This window comes from Rosa chinensis, chromosome 1, assembly GCF_002994745.2.
Source record: "Rosa chinensis cultivar Old Blush chromosome 1, RchiOBHm-V2, whole genome shotgun sequence".
NCBI classification, from domain to species: Eukaryota; Viridiplantae; Streptophyta; class Magnoliopsida; order Rosales; family Rosaceae; genus Rosa; species Rosa chinensis.
Window position 1 is genome coordinate 9151232 of NC_037088.1, and position 20065 is coordinate 9171296.

At 36.8% G+C, this 20065-nt stretch overlaps 1 protein-coding gene across 1 annotated transcript; it reads right to left on the reverse strand.

The window, feature by feature from the left end:
- Positions 1 to 17543: 17543 nt before the first annotated feature.
- LOC112182607 (annexin-like protein RJ4) lies at positions 17544 to 19709 on the reverse strand. The gene is made up of 6 exons (XM_024321111.2): positions 19514 to 19709; positions 19269 to 19414; positions 18640 to 18858; positions 18208 to 18420; positions 17995 to 18084; positions 17544 to 17915 (listed from the first exon to the last, which is right to left on the reverse strand). The coding sequence occupies exons 1-6, from the start codon at positions 19584 to 19586 to the stop codon at positions 17712 to 17714; spliced, it is 945 nt and encodes a 314-aa protein (XP_024176879.1). The 5' UTR covers positions 19587 to 19709; the 3' UTR covers positions 17544 to 17711.
- Between the last annotated feature and the right edge of the window lie 356 nt (positions 19710 to 20065).

Consider the following 20065-nt stretch of genomic DNA (forward strand, 5'->3'; position numbering starts at 1 on the left):
CTTTAATTCTTGTTCACTATTTTATGTAATTGTATCTATATGTTTTGTGAAGTGATCTCATGGCTTTTATGTATACACTAACAATTGGTATCAGAGCCACCTTTACAAAATTATAGATTGATTCTTAATAATTGTTCTAACGCAAAAAAATTGTATTTTGATTTTGCAACGAGGACCCAAGCTTAAGAAGCAGCCATGGAGCAACCTTCAAGTTTACTATGGGAGCAGTGATCCCAAAAATGGATAAGCAAAAATTCTCCTTTATTTGATTTTTCATTATATTTACCCAGAATTATATAATTTTAAATGGGTTAAGAGCAGAGCATAAAAACCTAATAGTGTGAGCGTTCTCCTCTACTTTTGCGCGGCAAACCAAAGGAGGTGAAGAAGAGAAAAAAAAAAAACGCAAGGAGAAAGGAAGAAACAGAACAACGTAACCCTAATTTCTGGGTGCTCTCCCAACCCGTGTACCAAGGAGGAGGAAGACCACTTGGAGAAGTGCAGAGAAGCAGAATATCTTTAACCCGGGCAAGCCACTGCTTCTGGTAAAACCCAAGAAGCTTTGAGACCCGCTCCGGATTGAGATAAGAAATTTTATTGGTCTAATTAATTTTCTTTCAAAACTATGAGTTCTACTATTTTTGGCCGTTAGCACATTAACTCAATATTAGATTATGTAGTAGGAATCTGACCTTATGTTTTGAAATTGAGCTTGAGGAATTCCATGACATGGAAGTGGACGTTACCAAAGGCTTCATAATTTTCTGTTTCTTTGACCAAGCAGATGCTACAACCAAGGTAATTTTTTGGTTTCAAGGATTGCAACTGAGCAGGTCTGTCAATTGTATATTTTTGATTATGTGTTGTTGCACAAGCTTATAAATATCTGGGCAATATACTTAATGTATATAAGTATATGGACAAAATACTGTTTACTCCCTATACTTATAGGGTTTCAACGTTTCAGTCTCTGACGTTTCAATTTCACCGAAAAAAGTCCCTGAACTTTCCAATTTCACCCAATTGGTCCTTGCCGTCAATTTTCCATTAAAAAATCAGTTATCTTGCTGACGTGGCACTTCTTCAACAGTAAAATGACTATTTTACCCTTACTGACCAAAAAAAAAACTTTTTTTTTTGTTCTTATTTTTTAATTTTTTAATTCTCTTTTCTCTTTTTTTTCTTTTTTAACTCTCTTTTCTCTATTTTTTTAATTTGTTCTTTTTATTCCTACTCTTTTTATTTTTTAACTCTCTTTTTTTATAACTCTTTTTTCTCTATTTTTTTAATTTGTTCTCTTTTTTTCCTACTCTTTTTTTTAACTGTCTTTTCTCTATTTTTTTAATTTGTTCTCTCTCTCTCTCTCTCTCTCTCTCTCTCTCTCTCTCTCTCTCTCTCTCTCTCTCTCTCTCTCTTAACCCTCTTTTCTTTTTCTTTTTTTTCCTACTCTTTTCTTTAACTCTTTTTTCTCTGTTTTTTTTTATAACTTTTTTCCGCTTTTTTTTATTTGTTCTCTCTCTTTTGTTTTTTTTTTTATTTCTTTCTCTTTTCTGTTTACCTCTTCCTCCTCTCTGCTCTTCAGCCTTCTTTTCCTCCTCCCTGATCACAGCTCCAGTTTTCAGCGAGTATCACCACCTCTCATAATCACCGTTGGCATGTCCGCTGCTCCAAGCAAGTGCTGGCCATTCCAGCATCCATCCAACATCCCCGTCATGCTAGCAAGCATCCCCACCTCTCCTAATCACCCCTCTCCATACAGAGGTTCCAAACCAAATCAGAGCACACCCAAATCAAATCAAATAAATCCACGAAGGGGCTCATCATCTCAGCAAACCAACACTAAAGAAACGTTATCGACGTCGAGAGAAAGCTTCTGATATAGCTCCGACACCACGAAGGGGCCGGAATCTGAAGGGAAAAGAACCCGACCATTCCGGCTTCCAGGCGTAGCCGAAAACTGGAGCTGCGATCAGGAAGGAGGAAAATAGGGCCGAATAGCAGAGAGGAGGAAGAGGAAGAAGAGGTAAACAGAAAGAAATATAAAAAAGAAAAAAGAGAGAGAGAACAAATAAAAAAAGAGGAAAATAGTTTTAAAAATTTAAAAAAAAAAAAAGTAGGAAAAAAAAAGAGAACAAATTTAAAAAAAAAAAAGAGAGAAAAGAGAGTTTAAAAAAAAAAAAAAAAGAGAGTTAAAAAAAAAAGAGAAAAGAGAGTAAAAAAAAAGAGGAGAACAAATTAAAAAAATAGAGAAAAAAGAGTTTAAAAAAAAAGAGTACGAAAAAAAAGAACAAATTTAAAAAATAGAGAAAAGAGAGTTAAAAAAGAAAAAACAGAGAAAAGAGAGTAAAAAAAAAAAATTTGGGTCAATAAGGGTAAAATAGTCATTTTACTATTGAATGAGTGCCACGTCAGCAAAATAACAAATTTTTTAACAGAAAATTGACGGCAATGACCAATTGGGTGAAATTGGAAAGTTCAGGGACTTTTTAGGTGAAATTGAAACGTCAGGAACTGAAACGTCGAAACCCTATAAGTATAGGGAGTAAACAGTATTTTGTCTTAAGTATATTACTTTATACATATGTATGTGAGCCTTGGTGTACCTTGCGGGTGACGGACTGATGGGCATAGAGTATCATTTTAATAAAACTACGTACTACGTACTGCTCCAAACTTGATTGTTCTTGGAGGTCTATTAGCTCGATTGTTTGGATAACAAGATTCTTGGTTTTAATGGTTTCCTTAGCAATATATATGGAGTACGTATGTGGGCATTGCTATTTGTTGCTACTGACGTTTGTCGTTTGATGCTCATCATCATTATATAAAGGCTGAAAAATTCAGAAGGGTGCTTAATTGCATGAAATGAATATATAGCATGGGGACTTAGCCAGAGGGCCCCAAAATAGTCTCTATAGCTGTATGGTAAGTTTTGCTATGTGTTGTTTTATCTTCTTGAGCACTTCAAATCTAAATACTAGTCCAAGAATTTTAGTGCAAGCAATTTTACATTTATACTCACCTTATTTTAAAGGTTTTGAACCTTACTCAAAATAACTTTTTCGGCTTTATATATATGCCTAATGCAGGAACATTGGGTGGGGTGTTGATCACACCTTGTACATGAAAATATATGTTTATATATATATATATATATATATATATATATTCCGCACATATATATATATATATATTTCTGCTGTGCGGATTGAAAAACCTATGTGTGGTTTGTGTTAATGGTCTTTTGTATCAATGGGTGTTGCTTTTGTATTGGTTAACAGTAGGAATGAGCAAACGGGGAATTCCCCCGTCCCCGCCCCCGCTCCCAAATTCCCCCGCGCCCCCGTTCCCTGTCTGGGGATATTTTCAGATGGGCGATTCCCCGCCCCGTCCCCGCGGGTAATGGGTTCCCCACCCCCGCCCCCGCCCCCGCATTGGTCTTTTTTTTTTTTTTTCTATTTTCTATCTTTTCAGTTTTTTTTTCCTTTCCTTTTTTGACAAAAAATAATTTTTTTATTCTTTTTATTTTCATCATTGTTTTGGTCGATTGAGTATTTCAAATACTTGAGACAGTGTTTAAGAAAGAAATTGTTTGTTTAGTCACGAGGAAGCAATACGTTTAAAACAAATATTTATTTCTGTAAAACAATTTTCACAACCTGGTCTAAATGTAGAGAAAATGTTACAAACAGTACCCGAATTAAGGCTTATTCTTAACTTCAGTACCCGACTATTCAAAACTATCACTTTGGTACCCCAAGTTTGAAGTCTGACCCAAGAATGGTACACGGCGTCCATCACGGCGTTAACTAGCTAACCACGTGGCATATTTTGAGAGCTGATACGTGCAAAAGCAATCGCCAATTTAAACCCTGAAAATGTCGAGCGTTAGTATAGGATAAGCAGGGATCGTTCAAGCCGGGGATTGAGGGTGCTAACATGTGAGAAACAAATTAAAGAGAAAGAATATACAAAAGTTACGAAATTAAAAGAACACTTTACAAATTTTACAAAAATTAGAATTTTACAAGTTACAAGCATGCATAAAATTAGAACAAACAAAAGTTAGAGAAAGAGCACATACATGTTACGAATTAGAGGACAAAGGAATGAGAGAAAGAAATGAAATTCACAAGTATATATATAGGCAAGGACGTAATTAGAGAGAAAACAAGTTAGAAAAGGTTTAGAAATCCTACTCCTATTTATAAACAAGTCCATATCACATTGGGAATCCATATACAACAAGGATTTAGATTACTTAATTATTAAGAAAACAAATTATTGACTAAGTCAAACAAGAAATACTAAGTCAAAACTAACTCTAACTACTTTCCCTAAAATTTAGGAGCTAATCCCTAAAAAATAGGAGCACATAACAAACACATAACAAACTCCTAAAAAAACACTAAAACTAAAAACAAACACATATTTACTATTCACGGAGACACTATTCACGAAATTAAAAACATTTATTTTATTTTATTTTTTTATTTTATTATTTATATGAACATGCTACCTAAAAATTCTAAGTTAATTTTAATTATTTACACAAACAAGAAAACATAAAGATGGGGGGTTTTTGAAGATTGAAATATAAATTTTCAGAAAACAATTAAAGAACAAAAACATTTTATTTACAAAGGTGGGAAAAGAAGAATTTTTCGAAGAACACTTGTCAAGAACTCATCAAGATCAATATTTTCATGCATCCCTTAATCTTTTTAATCACCATGGAAAGCTATCAACCAAGAACACAAAGATCCAAGCAACCATTGTCCCCTTTTAACTTTCTTTCTTAAGTCAAATTGAAAATCAAGTCAATTTTATTTTGAAAAGTTCGATATCAATAATGAAAAATCCCGTTTTCAAATCATTAAGTTCAAGAAAGAATCAATAAACATGCAATTCCAAGCGTGTCAGAACTTATCATCACATGCATAATCTGATTTTCGACTCAAAGCAAGCCTTTACTACTTATTCGAATTAGGTTTCACCAAGCATCAAACCTAATTACTAGCAAGTTACATGCAAGTCTTCCTTTTATGTTTGTCAGACCAAGTGAATCGTTAACATGTACTGAAGCACAAAAATCAGATTATCATTCCATATTCGGCAATTTATCAAGACAAAGGACACACAATCACATCAAACATTGACAAGAACATCAAAGATACATTCAAATATCAGTTTATCAACTCATGGTTTCGGTTTCACATAGAAAAGATTAAAAACAGAAAACATATCAAACAAGTTACAAAACCGAGAAACAAACATGATGAAGATGGTATGAACAACCCTTATTCACGTCCCAAGGTCCAAAGCAGCTCCTTAACACGGCAACAAGTGAAGATCACGGCAAAGGATGGAGGATGGCACGGCTAGAACTTGCAAGATGCGAAAACCTGAAACTTGAGAGCAAACCGGTGAGAAACGAAATTGTGGAGAAAAATTGTTAACCCTAGAACGTCTAATACACAAGGTATTTATAGGAGGACGTCCCAAGGCTCTCCCAATCCGTTTCTACTTGGTTTCTCCTAGTTCTAGTTGATTTAGGACTTCTTTCTCACGAAACAGATTTCCGGCAGGATTGACCTCAGTCCACTAAAACGGCCATAACTTCCTCTAGAAAATAGCTATTGACGAACCGTAAAAAGCTCTGGAAACTAGACATCCGTAGCTTTCCAACCATATAAAGATCATAATTTTCTGAGCTCTGAACGATTTTTGACACTCCGTTGAAGTTGACTGATCTGCACAGGCAGATTTCCGAATCTGTAATGGATTTGACTTTTAATGCACAAGTTGAGTCCAATTCGATTTCCCTTCACATCACATGCCTCTCACATGCCTTCCACGCCTATTCTGGAGTAGAAACGTCAAGAACTCCCTAGAACCTTCAAGAATCTCACGGCAACTCCAATCCTTACTCAACAAGAAGTCCAAATTCCACATTGCTTTGTAATTCGAATTCCTTGTTGCTTCCTTTTCCATGTGCACGGCATATGACCTTCTTGAGACTTCTAGATACTTCATGAACGTTCCAAAGCTCTCCTAGTGCGAGTAGAACTCCATATGCAAGTAGGTTTCCTAGTTGAATACAAACTTCTTTTCTGCGATTCTTCTACACTCTTCCGGAACCTTCTTGAGTAATCCTTATCCAACAGGGACTCCTTGTCACACTAGGATTCCTTATCTGAGTAGAATTGGGTCTCCCTATTCAAGTAGAACTTCTAATTTCCGCGACTTAAGAGTTTGAATCCAAGTCAGCTTCTGATTCCTACTCCAACTAGGATTCCTTTTCCTAGTCAAACTGGGAGAACTTCCATTTCTTCATTTCTTTCCATTTCTGCGCCACTTGTGCATTCCTTAGTCATCTTTGGACTTGAGACTCCATTTTCACCTGAAAAAGACTAACTAAGTTAAATTGATCAAGATAAAGGAAATAACTTAGCAAAATATAGGGTTTAAACATTATAAACGTCGCATTTTATGCTCCTATCAAGAGCCCTCATAGTTTGCCACGTAACAAAGACTTAACGCTGTGATGGACGCCGTGTACCATTCTTGGGTCGGACTTCAAACTTGGGGTACCAAAATGATAGTTTTGCATAGTCGGGTACTGAAATTAGGAGTCAGCCTTAGTTCGGGTACTGTTTGAAATATTTTCTCTTAAATGTAAAGTAATAAAATTCAGTTCGTAAATGAATTATGTGAGATTTACTCACCTCTAAATCCCGCCGCGTCTTTTTTTTTTGGCAAAAATCCCGCTGCGTCTTCTCTAACAGCCAAAATCACAAATGATGTTCAATGCAATTTTGTCAAGCACCTAATCACATACGGTCTCAACTTAGCATACAATTCACAAATCACAATTATACGACAATCCAACAGTCTAATCCTCAAGGATCGCCTAGAGGATCATCTTTACCAATTTATACGATGGTCCAACGGTCGGATCCTCACAGATCGCCCTTAGGATCATCCTCTCAAAACTATATGAAGATCCAACAGTTAGATCGTCCCGGATCGCCCTTAGAATCATCCTCACAAAATTATATGACGATCCAACGGTTGGATCCTCAAGGATGGCCTAGAGGATCGTCTTTTCACAATTATACTATGATCCAACGGTCAGATCCTCACAGATCGCCCTTAGGATCATCCTCTCAAAATTATACAAAGATCCAACGGTTGGATCGTCCTGGATCTCCTTTAGAATCATCCTCACAAAATAATACGACAATCCAACGGTTGGATCGTCCCGGATCGCCTTTAGAATCATCCTCACAAAATTATACGACAATCCAACGATCAGATCCTCCAGAATCGCTTTGAAGGTGTATTCTGGATGGGAAAGATAAATACCCAGTATAAGTTTTCTGTTTTTTTTTTTAGAATAAGAAAATTATAAAAATGCTCATATGTTGGTTGAAAAATAATAGTTCTCAATTAAAAAAAAAAAAAAAGAAGAAGATTAACGGGGAACCCGCATGGGTAATGGGAAACCCCGCCCCACCCCCGCGGGGGAAATAAGTGCCCCTACCCCTGCCCCCGCACATGTGATGGGGAACCCTGCCCCCACCCCCGTTTGCTCATTCCTAATGGAGTTGGGATGTGTACTAGAATTTACTCAATTTAGAAGTGTGAATCAAAATTGCAGGTATTGGGATTTTTTATTTATTTATTATTATTTTTTTTTTTAAAGACTACACTGCATGTATCAGGAATTTGGGATTGTCCATTTAACATATCTATATAAAATAGAAAATTATTAGGACTTTGATCAGACAGACTTGAAATGGATTTTTCTAAGATGTGTGTTTTTTTTTTCAAGGATTAGTGAGTGCGTCTAAGCGCTAGCACATTTGGGTTTTGATGCTTAAACGACACTAAGCCATTTCTCAAACACTAACAAAAAAAAAAAAAAAACAACAACAACGACGACGACGACTCTAAGCCAAGTCAAACCAAGTATGTACGCATGTGTTTACATTTCGCTTTTTTTTTTTTTTTTTAAGTATGTACACATGGATTTATTTCGTTGAAATTAGTAAATGAGAGACCAGAGTTACTGGGATCGCTCCTCTCCCTTGCGACCCGCATTCCGAATCGGTCAATCCCGATCATGGTACATTGGCAACCCAGATCGCATCTTTAAAAATCTCATATTGAATCGATTGTTTACTTAGGATCTATCTTCTGGTGTTATTGAAGAAAATTGATTTATTCTTCGTGATTAGATTGCCTTCATCGTTCATTGAATATGTAGAAGTTTAACCGACTCCCAAATATTTTTTCTGACTTTTTCACGTCTCTTTTTCTATTTTACCCTTTAATTCAAATTTAAAGGCATTATCTGCCTCTCTTTCATACATTGGTCATTAAATTCTTTCTAATTATTGTTGTTGACATACACAAATTCATTTGATTATTTCTTTACATTTAAAATTTTCTTTAATTGGTTAATGACTTAATCAATCCTTCAAAATAATTTAAGAGTTTGATTATAAAAGTAGAGTGCATAAAATTCAGAAGCCTACACTTATCGTACTGCGTACCTAGGTAACTAGCGTACCGCATATTCTCCCCACTACGACCTGCGATTCAAGTAACACTATGAGAGACTGGCATGAACATATATAATCAGTAAAATGCCGAGAATTTGTTCATTTTTTAATAATTTTTTTTTGAATTTTTAGATGGCTTTGGGTAGTGTCTGAAGTAATATGCAGTTTTATAGTTTCTGCAGTTATTTATTGATGTCGGATGTAGTCGAATTAAACAATTTAACTCTATAATGTCAATTAAATAAATTTCGTATTCAAAATCACATTTTGTCCCTTTTCTGATATCTCTGATCAGTAGACAGTAAAAGGAAAATGGTGAGGACCGATGCCACTAGCGCTGACCCATCTTCCACGTGTGTTGATAACCCATCTTTAATTTTTACGATTTTGTTCACAGCATCCAGCCACAAATGATGACATCATATCACATTAGCGTCTTGTACAACATTTTGAAGCCTGTGGCGGCGTCTTCTTCAACATACATCAATTATTTCTTCAAACATCGACCGCTTATTATACCTGAAAGGCTGAGAGACATTCCTAGTTGGAGTTTTCTCATCACGTGGTTTTATGATTATCCAATCAGAAGAAATAAAATTTTTCATTTTTTTTTCAAAACTGTCCCTGCTCCCTAAAGTACAATACTCAAAACACCCCCTACTAAGCAATGATTCCCACCACGTGTCCGTGCGGTCCGCCCTACGCAAGATTCTCGTTATACCTTAAGTTTTGCCGATCAAAGATTGTGAGTACTTGTGGGGCTCAGAGACAACATGATGCTAAAAATTAGACTGCTTATAGGTGCTGACGATATCTCTTCATAAGGTTTTTCAATATGTATTCTTGTAGCTACAGTTGGTGGCGATTGCTCAAAGACTCATATTTTTGATAAGTATATTTTTTTCTTCTTGGTTCGATCATTTGTGCTGGTGGCTTCTTTATTGGAGGGCTTCAAATCCTCTGTCCCCAATTTCCTGTCTCCTTTCCTATCCCTCCATTAATATGTTGACATGTGTTATTTCTTGCCAACAGTCATCTAACTCTGTTAACTAGAAATAAAACAAAATAAAAATCTAATTACACAAAAGAAAAAAACGCAAAATGCATTCCAACTTGAGACTTCTCTGAGTTTTCTCTCCAAGTTGAATTGACAAAGCTATACTCACCAGAAAAGAAAATTAGGAATGTTTTTGTTTGCGTTCTGTTCAATTAGGTCACCTTCAAATTTCTCATCTCTTTTTGAATGGGTCAATCTAGTTTTGCTTCTTATGTTGGAGATTTTGGTTGTGCTCAAATTCAATTTCGGCATCGAAAGGGATTGAGTCTTCATCCGGGTTGTCTTGCGATTGTTATAGAAATGGATCGCTCTATTTTTAAATCATTTGGTTGATTTGATTTGATTTTGCTAATGGATTTGTATAAAACTATAAAATTTAGATAGTTGTTGAATCTGGGTTCATGTTGACATCTAAGTTCATGATGGAATCTGGGTTCATGTTGACGAAGTCGAAAGAAGCTTATGTAGTCTTAGCAAAGTTCAAAGAATCTAACCGTGATTAACATGGGCATGAGAGGCAAAAAAATTATAGAAATCGAAATATTCAGGTTCCCTAGATCTGCTATGATTTTCATCGTTGATCGGATATATAGCAAATGTTAAGCATAATTGCTTTAGAAGTCAGGGATTCATATGGTTGTGTTTTCTTGGAAATTATTCTATGTACCGACGGTGCAAATGGTCCAACACTTATAAGATAATCTCAACCCTTGATATATATAATTAATATTTTTGTTAATAACCTAAGAGTGTATTTAATATAATCTAACCATCCATTTATGTCGGTGCACTGAATCCTCTTCATGAATATGAGAGAGAGAGAGAGAGAGAGAGAGAGAAGATGAGCAGATTCATTTTATTAAATACACCACTCAAACTGCCTATATTATCCTCAAATCTCAAAATTCTATATAAAATCACTATATATAAATCAATATTAAAATCATCATGCTAAACTTTATCATAATCACAACATTCTATATATATCATAATGAATTTAAATGCATTTAACTCTCCGAATCATCATAATAATTTTATTTTTCTTTCAATTATTATCATGAGACCCGTACAATCTTAACAATTTTGTTATTCAAAATTGCTGGTAGTCAAAATTGTTGAAAAATAATCAATAACACATGAAGAGGATCCCAACTAGGTTTATAACTACATTGTCATTATTTTCTCTCCATTTTTTTTTCTGAACCAAAAATCAATTTCATTCATACTCAAGCCAGAATGGCACGGATACATACCTTCCCTTGCTATACCAAGGACAAGTTTAGGATGTGGTATGCTAGCACCACCCATTAGACAACCAGTGCTCACTTATTCAGCGAGCCTATGAACTATGAACAGTCATAGTAAATAGGGACATAAAAAATAAAAGTGCATAGATCCCATAAAATACAAGGAATTTGTTGTAATTAGACGAACTAAAAACATAGGGATGAGCTTAGAGCAAAACCCTAGCCCATCAAATTTCTGTCCCAATGAGCTCTAATAGCTGGCCTACTGAAGCCCAACAGGCCAAGATTGGCCCAGACCACACTTCTATCTCCAAACCCGTGCAGCAAGCATAGTAGTCCTCAGCCGCCACCATGCCCACTCCCACTCCAGCGGGATTTCCGTCGTCACGATGTAAACACCGCCACAAAACCCCACCACGACCTATCACTCCATGATTCTACGCCGCCGCCGAAGTCGAAACCGTCACGACCCAGCGCTCCTCAACATCTGCAAAGCCGTCGATCTGCAAACCGAGACCCACCATAACTGCACCGCACGCATCCCAGAGAAATTTCGTCGATCTTGAGCCAAAAAACCACCTGCAAAGACCTTCGAGCAAACCCACACCAGAGCCTCAGGGATGTTAGCCATCAAGTCCCATCCGGAAGTAGATCACGCGTCATTGGTAAGGCCAAAAGGCCAGCCCGAATGCCATAGCCGTCGCATGACGAGAGCAATCTCTTAGTTGAGCCGCCGCCAACCTTTTTTTAGACCAAACTATTAGACTAGATAATGTATCATTATTTTCTCTCCATTAGTTATCATGAAACAACATGTACAATCATAAGGATTTTGTAATGCAAAATTGCTAGTAGTAGAAGAAAATTCCAATTAGGGTTTATATATATCATACTAGGTTTTATTTTTTTTCTATTAATTACCAAGAAACAATATGAACGATCATAAGAATTTTGTAATGCATAATTGCTAATAATCAAGCTTGTCATGAACTCATGACAAAGATTTCAACTTGAATTTATAACAATATTAAAAGCTATTAAACATCCTTTCAAAAAAAAAAAAAAAGCTATTAAACATATTTCAATTATAATTTCTTTTCTAATATGAATGTTTTTTCAGTCATTTCATTTACCCATATAATCTAATTGTAAATGTAAAAAAATAAGAATGTGTATTAAATATTTAAGGATGTGTTAATAAAATTTCTCATTCACCGTTTGCAAGACAAAAAAAAAAAAAAAAAAGCCCCTAAACGGACTAAGATTACTGTTAGTTGTCTTAGGTGGCAGGTCACGTGTCAAAAATTGATTATGAGACAGGGAAGGAGACAGAAAATTAGGGACAGAAGATTTGAAGCCCTATTGGAGGTGTTGTGCTTGATGGCGGCAGGGACTGATGCTTTGCAGAGGACGGCAATTGCATGTTGTTAGACATGACTGCTAGGATTAGACAGCCTGGGTAATTGGTGCTTGGGTTGGACTTTTGAGATTGTTATTACTTTTCCGGATATTGGACATAGTAGATTCATTGTTAAATTCATTTCCCCACCGGTTGCCAAAAGAAATAGAAAAAAAAAATTCATTTCACCTCTTTGAACTCTAGACTTAAAATTGTTTGTGCCTCTGAAATTCTAATTTCATCACTGTGCCTTTATACTGTTTAATGTGACCAATTATAGCCATTAGTAAATTAATTTGTCAATTTCTTCTTTGATTTTTGATGTGGCGAATCCAAATTGTCACACCTTGATGATGTAAGTGGTGTGGTTCTTGGGTAATACATAGCCAAAAACCTTTTTAAATGGCCCTCGGCATGTCAAAGAAGTTATGAAGAAACTGATGGACTAGATAACAGTAGCCTATGATTGATCAAACTAATGAGTACAAGAGCACTGAGCACATGTAATTAAATTAGAATCGAAGTTTTAGGACACAAACAATTTTTTAGGTAAAGTTCACCAAGGTAAAATAATTTAGCCCTAGATTTAATTTAAAATTTTGGGACTCAAGTATCCAAGTTGAATAAATTTTTGAACTTGATCCAAACACTCATATTAGTTAACTTAAACGTAACAAGGTCACAGCCTCACAGGTCTGTGGTGCTTGTTTATAAACATTAGTAAAGAGGATCTTTATAGGTAGAGGGATTATTTTATTTTTTTTATTTTTTATTTTTGGTTCTCTTTAATCCCCATCCTACTTCATGTGGAGGGACTGCTTATCTCCTAGGTGAATCATCTTGTATATTTTAACTATGGGTAGTATAGTCGTCTATATATCATCTCATGTGGTGTTAATTTTTTAATGTTTGCATCAGTGGTTCTAGAATCAAAATGCACATTCATGATGTAATTTTTCTTTGCTAGCTGCTGCATATTGTTAACTCCTCCCTCAGCTTTTGGCTTAGTGATTCATTAAAAGTCATTTGTAATATTCCTTTGGCAGGCTGGTTTTAGAACCATATACTAATTAAACTGTGCAGAATGTTGAAGCTTGAACAAATATGTACTGTCAATCGCCTCTTCCTTGACAGGTGAGTGACGCAGTCGGATTAATAACTAGGTTTACCAGCAATAAACCTAACAAAAGGATTCTGGAGTCCACCAGAGATAAAAGAGAAAATTCTCTATTTGATTGATAAAAGTTGAAAAGATAGGTTCTACAGCCGCTTGCGGGCGACTAACAATGAAACCCTAAATCCCATGGGTAAAACGAAAACAACCAAAAAATAACTAGGAAAACCAAAACGGGAAAAATAGAAAAATGCAGTTTTGAGGCCCTAAACGACCCCGAAAGCCCGAAAAATGCTACAGCTCATAGCATAGCAATGAGTCTTGTTTCTGGCGCGATTCCCTTTCCGGAAAGGTAAGGCACGTCCCAATCGGACACCGAGTTGTTTCCTGTCTACTAGTCACTTTTCGTTTTCATCCTTTAGCACGATCTAACTATTCTTTAAATTGGGCTGCCATCCGTTCTGCATCAGTGAGTTCCAAGTCTGGAGTGCTGAGCTGATACCAACGATGTGGCTGATTTCTGCAAGGTCATTCCCTCCTTGGTTTCTGAGGATGATAATTCAGTTTTGATTTCTATTCCCACTGCAGAAGAGATTCGACTTGTTGTTTTCTCTATGGACCCTTCTAGTTCTCCTGGTCCAGATGGTTTTCCCGGCTCCTTTTACCAAAGTTGCTAGGATATTGTTGGTAATGATGTTATTGGCTTTGTGCAATTCTTTTTCCAACAAAATTGGTTATATCCAAATGCGAATTCTAACTTCATTGTGTTAATTCCAAAGACGGAAGGGGCGAATATGATCTCTCAGTTCAGGCCAATTGCTTTGGCCAATTTTTTATTTAAGATCATTCCAAAAATTATGACAGATCATTTGGGTCCTATAGCTTCACGTATTATTTCAGCTCATCAGACTGCCTTTCTTAAAGGCCGTCGTATTGCAGATTGCATTGGCCTTGTTTCTGAGGGCTTCAATCTATTGGATAGGAAAATATACGGAGGTAATGTGGGCATTAAAGTTGATATTGCCAAAGCATTTGATACTCTTCACTGGCAGTTCCTTTTTCAGGTCTTAGAGAGGTTTGGGTTCTCCTCAAGATTCAGAAATTTAATTCAGACTATTTTAAATTCTGCTAAGCTGTCAGTCTTGATTAATGGGATGCCACAAGGTTTTTTTTCTTGCGCTCGAGGGGTAAGACAAGGGGATCCTCTATCTCCTTTATTGTTTTGCATTGTGGAAGAAGCACTAAGTCGAGGACTGTCCTCTCTTTTTGATGCTCGAAAGATCAAAGCTATTTCTATGCCGAGGAGTTGTCTAATTACTCATGTGCTCTATGCTGATGATCTTTTTATTTTCTGTCGAGGGGATATATTTTCTCTTAACCGTTTGCAACTCTTTCTAGAAAAGTATGGTGCTGCTTCAGGTCAGATAGTAAATAAAGAGAAGAGTACTTTTTATACTGGTGACAACTATTCTCATCGGTGTAGGGTTATCAAACGTTTATTGGACTTCAAGTTAGGTACTACTCCACTTACTTATCTGGGTGTTCCTATATTCAAGGGGAAGCCTCGACGTATACACCTTCAAGCAACTGCTGATAAGGCTAAATCTCATCTTGTTGGCTGGCAAGGCAAGTTGTTGTCCATGGCGGGGCGTGTTCAGTTGATTCATGATGTATTTCAGAGTTTGCTAATTCATAGTTTCTCTGTGTACTTGTGGCCTTCTTCACTATTGAAGCACTTGTCTACATGTGCTCGAAACTTTATTTGGTCTGGAGATTTATCAAAAAGAAAACTTGTCTTCGTTTCTTGGCGGCAGGTTTGTGTGCCAAAGAAGGAGGGGGGCCTTGGGCTACGTGATCTCAAGTCTCTTAACTTGGCAGCTCTGATATCTCTTAGTTGGTCTACTCTCACATCGGGTTCAATATGGAGCAGCTATGCATCTCAACGGTTTTCTATTTGCTGCAATATGAAATATCGGTTTTTTAGGTCCTCGGTTTGGCATGGTTTAAAGGCAGCTCTTCCTTTCATTTTCCATAACTCCAAATGGCTTATTGGTGATGGAAAGTTGGTGAATTTATGGATGGACAAGTGGTTGAATGCCCCCTTAATTGTAAAATTACAGGCTCTGAATTTTCCCAAACGTTTGATGAGTACGGTGGAAATTTTTTATTACTAATCAGTAATAGACCTTGCCCAATGAATTTTCAATTTCGTTTCCGGTTTTGGAGGCTGAAATTCTTCAAATCCCACTACCAATTGAACTAGAAAATGATGTATTAATTTGAGAGCCTTCAAGCTCAGGTTCTTTCTCTTTTTCTGATGGATACCATCTAGTTCGACAATCATTTTCAGAAGATGAGTGGGTTTCTAAGGTTTGGCATTCTTTCATTCCACCACAGTTATGTTTATTGGCATGACGCCTTTCCTATGATAAACTACCTACTAATGTGCAGCTTCAAAAACGTGGTATCCTAATAGTGTCTGTTTGCCAGCTTTGTACTTTTGGCTATATTGAGGATTCTACTCACTTATTTGTCACTTGCTCGTTTGCGCAACATGTTTGGCAATGGCTAGCATGCTGTTTTGGGACTTTCTTATCGACTAGTGGCACTATTGGTGGGTTATTTATCTCCATTATTGGCAAATCTTTCTCTCCCCAACTGAAAAATATTTGGCTTGCTAGTTGTCTCTATGCTCTTATGGCTATGTGAAAAGCTCGCAATAAGCTTAGATTTGAGGACAAGCGCCCTTCCCTCATGAGAATTTTCAGCTCTCTCAAGGCTTGGCTTGGTTTTGCTGCTCCTTACATGCCAGGTTATTCGAATGGTTTGGTTGACACTCAGTTGTTGGTTGGGTTGGGTATTTAGCCTATTCCTAAAAATCGAGTAGCGCCGCGGTTAGTTCTCTGGGACCCTCCAATTTTTCCTTGGATTAAGTTGAATACTGATGGTCTTGCAAAGGGTAATCCAGGACCTACAACTTGTGGTGGTGTGTTTCGTGACACCCATGGTCATTACATTGGCGGTTACTGTCAAGGATTGGGACACAAATCTGCCTTCTATGCAGAGCTTATGGGTGTGATCATTGGGATTGAATATGCCTTCCAGTATGGTTGGCGATGCTCTTGCTTGAATGTGATTCGACTAGTGTAATTGCATGCATCAAATCCTCATCTTTTGTTCCACCTTGGCCGCTACGAATTGCATGGCTTACTTGCTTAGCATGTATTAGAGCAATGACCTTTCATTGTTCCCATATTCTTCGGGAAGGAAATACGGTGGCTGATAGAATGACAAACATGGGCTTACTTTCTCCATCCCTGGTATGGCATGTTTCTCCTCCGCCTAATATATCTCTTTATCTTCGTATGGATGATCTGGGATTCCCTTACCTTCGCCATGTTTAACTCTCTTTCTTGCATGGGTTGGTGTTGGGCTTGTTTTAACAGTTGGAAGTTGGGTAAATTTGAGGTTATGCTTCAATTTTTGCACTTCCTTTTGACTTTCTTTCTAGCTTTTGGGGTAAGGTTTATGTCCCTCCCCTTCTTTAGGTTGTATTTTCTTTTTATGTTATTAATAAAATAATAATAGGGGGACAGGCGGTGGGTTCCCAGAGTGTGGCAAACCCCTCTCCTTCGGGATTGAGGGTGGGATTTGTTCCCTACATCGTTTGTCTCCGATGAGTTAATATCGCCTAATCCCTTATTCAAAAAAAAAACTATTTAACCTCCATCTTCGATTCATAGATTCCCAAGAGTTCAGTGTTTACCCATGAAAATCAGTTAAAACAAGAATTTTGAACAACAAGGAGCTACAGAATGTATGGTCCTCCCTGGTAGTTACCATTTGCAGTGTTGGATTCAAGGAAGTACCAGTTTTACATTCACTTAGTGAGCCAAAATCATGCATTGCATTGAATATTCACCCAGATAACTGTTGGTTTGTCAACTTGTATATATTCACTTATTGATGCATAATTGTGCATGCAAAATGCCTACTTCTGCCAGGAAGCCTTCATTTACATAATCAGATGTGTTTTGTACCCCTTGAATATTGTGATTGAGATATTGTTGACATCAATTGTTGAAAAAAAAAAAAAACAGTAGTGATAGTAGGTGAATTACACACTAAAAATTCCTTGATTAGAAACTCTTTCATATAAAAACTCCCACGTCCAGGAACATGGATAAATATAGATTACACACCGCAAGAAAATTAATGACACAACATAGAATATAAAGACTCATCAAACACCAACAGAAAAAACCAACATTCATACTTGATAGCTGCACTAGCTAGATTATTCTAATTTTCTCACAGAAGGAATTCAATCTTCCTTTCCCAACAGAGTAAGGAGGAAGGCCTTATAGTCCCCTGAAGTGTCTTTGGCCACAGCCTGTTCAAGAGGAACACTGTTCTTCTTGTAGTAAACCTCCTTGATGTCCCTCAAGTCCCTCTCTGCCCTTGTAACAATTACACGAGTGAGAGCATCCTCATAGGTCCCAAGCCTTTTGATTGCATTGCGAAGTACCTTGAATAACAGGTAATATATGAGTCTGAGAGGATAATATAATCTAGAAACAGAGAATTACAAATGAAGTTTTGGTTACCTTCTCAAAGTACTTCTTGGGGTCATTGAGGCATCGAATGGCTGTGTGCAATGCCTTCTGGAAATCATTAGCTTCCTCATCCAACAAAGCCTGGGAAAACAGACAAAATATTAATCACTTGAATATTGTTAAACAGAAACTTTTGGGGCAGATTGACAATGTAAATCCGCAATCGGGTATTCTAAGCCTTGAATATTTGTTGTACGTTCTTACCTTGCTGATAGAAATGCCCTGATCATCTCTGTATTTGTTGAATGTAGCCATGAGCTGTGTCTTGCTCCTTGTACTCAGGATCCTGAAAATTTCTTCATGATTGAAAGCCTTGTCTTTGATAGCATCATGGAGAATATCAGCTTCTGAATTTGCCAACTTTGCATTGATCTCGTTACCGTCATAACGGTAAGCAGTCACCAAAGCAACCAAAAGCTGCAACATCCACCATAAGCCAAAAACACCATTAGCAATTCTAATTGTCTAGTTTAACAGTTCTCAAAGTAGACCTATCACTATTACCTATACTCTTCTTTTTATCTAGTCGATCTATATTGCCCATCTTGTTCGAAGGTGCAATAAAAAATCAGTCAGGCAGCATTATATGTCACATTTCCTGGTAAAAAAACATGTCAAATTGGTTAAACTATATACCTTGCGCATATCACCGGTGGTATGTGCAGCTAGATCTTCTTCCAACGAGTGCTTGTAGCGAAGCTGGTAAGCTCTTCTAACAGCTAGGAGCTCTTCAGGAGAGTGAACGCAGGACATTTCTATGATGACATTGTAGTCAGTGTGGGATTTCTTGATGGCCACATTAGCCAAAACTGCATCACGATCTGCTGGATCCAATATCCAACGGTACACCGCTCTCTATACATGTCATCCCAAAATATGATAAGTTTCTTTATTTAATCACATTGCGACAGAAAGAGATTGGGATATACTTCCTTTTAACCCAAGAAACAAAAAGAAAATGGGTGAATGCATCCAATAATCTGATGATATGCAGTAAAATGTTACAGTCAAACATATCTTTTAACCTTGTCAAAAACCAATTAATCTGAATTTCAGAAAACTGATACATAGTATAAGACCATTTATATGTTATACATAAACTTATTCAAATTATTATTACATTATAAGAGTTTCTCTTGGATAATATTCTCTTTTCCACCAGTACGTCCCTCTATCTTCTGTAGTAAAAGGACAAAACATTTCGGAGATTTCTATGTCTCTTGGATACACTAAACTACAACCTTAATAGTAGTTATTAGTAATACCTCAAAATCTCCAGAGAGCTCAGACTCAAGGCGCTTGATTAGATCTTCTTGATAAAGTTGTTCATAAGCTGCCCTGATCTCTTTTCTCTGACCTGCATTTCTATGACCCAGGATGGAGATGATAGCCTTCTCATTAGTCCCCCAACCTAGTCGTTAAAAGAATAACCAACAAACATAAATCACTTAACATATATGTATAGCAGATGCGCATACATGAATTACGAAAGAGATGATCTAAGCAACACCTTCAACAGATATTCGAAGAGCTTCTGCATCTTCATTGGCTGAGAAATTTGGAGGAGAAACAAGGGTAGCCATTGTTGAAGTTTTTGTATATCTCTCTCTCACACAAACACAAAAATGGTTATGTTGGACTCTTTCACTATTGTGTTCTGGCTCTTACAATGCCCAAATTTATAGCAAGGGTCGCTCGGCCATTAAGGAGCTTAAATGGGAATTTTATTCTCTTTGAGCCTTTTGATTAATTTGAAATTATGAATTAATTCATGCATTTTCTAATTATGAATTAATTCATGCATTTTCTACTTTTTCCACAAATGGGATTGTGTCAGGGGAGTCTTGCTTGGCTTTCTAAAAGAATGGGACAAATGGCATTCACAATAGGGTATTCTTGAAATGGCTCTTGTTTGGATTCAGAAAACGTCAGATTCTTTTCTCAACTCTATCAAATTTTCTTCACTAGTACTAGTCTGTCCACTATACGCATCTAAGAGGCATGTACACAAATGCTGACCCTATTAGTTCCATATATGCTAATAGGAAATTAATGTCCCAAA

Bases quoted from the DNA above. Each gene is read 5' to 3' on its own strand.
- LOC112182607 (XM_024321111.2), bottom strand. From the start codon at position 19,586: ATGGCTACCCTTGTTTCTCCTCCAAATTTCTCAGCCAATGAAGATGCA. The intron at 19,415-19,513 runs GTGTTGCTTAGA...TTTAACGACTAG, and splicing joins TCTTCGAATATCTGTTGAAG to GTTGGGGGACTAATGAGAAG. The intron at 18,421-18,639 runs GTATATAGTTTA...TGGATGTTGCAG, and splicing joins CCACCGGTGATATGCGCAAG to CTTTTGGTTGCTTTGGTGAC.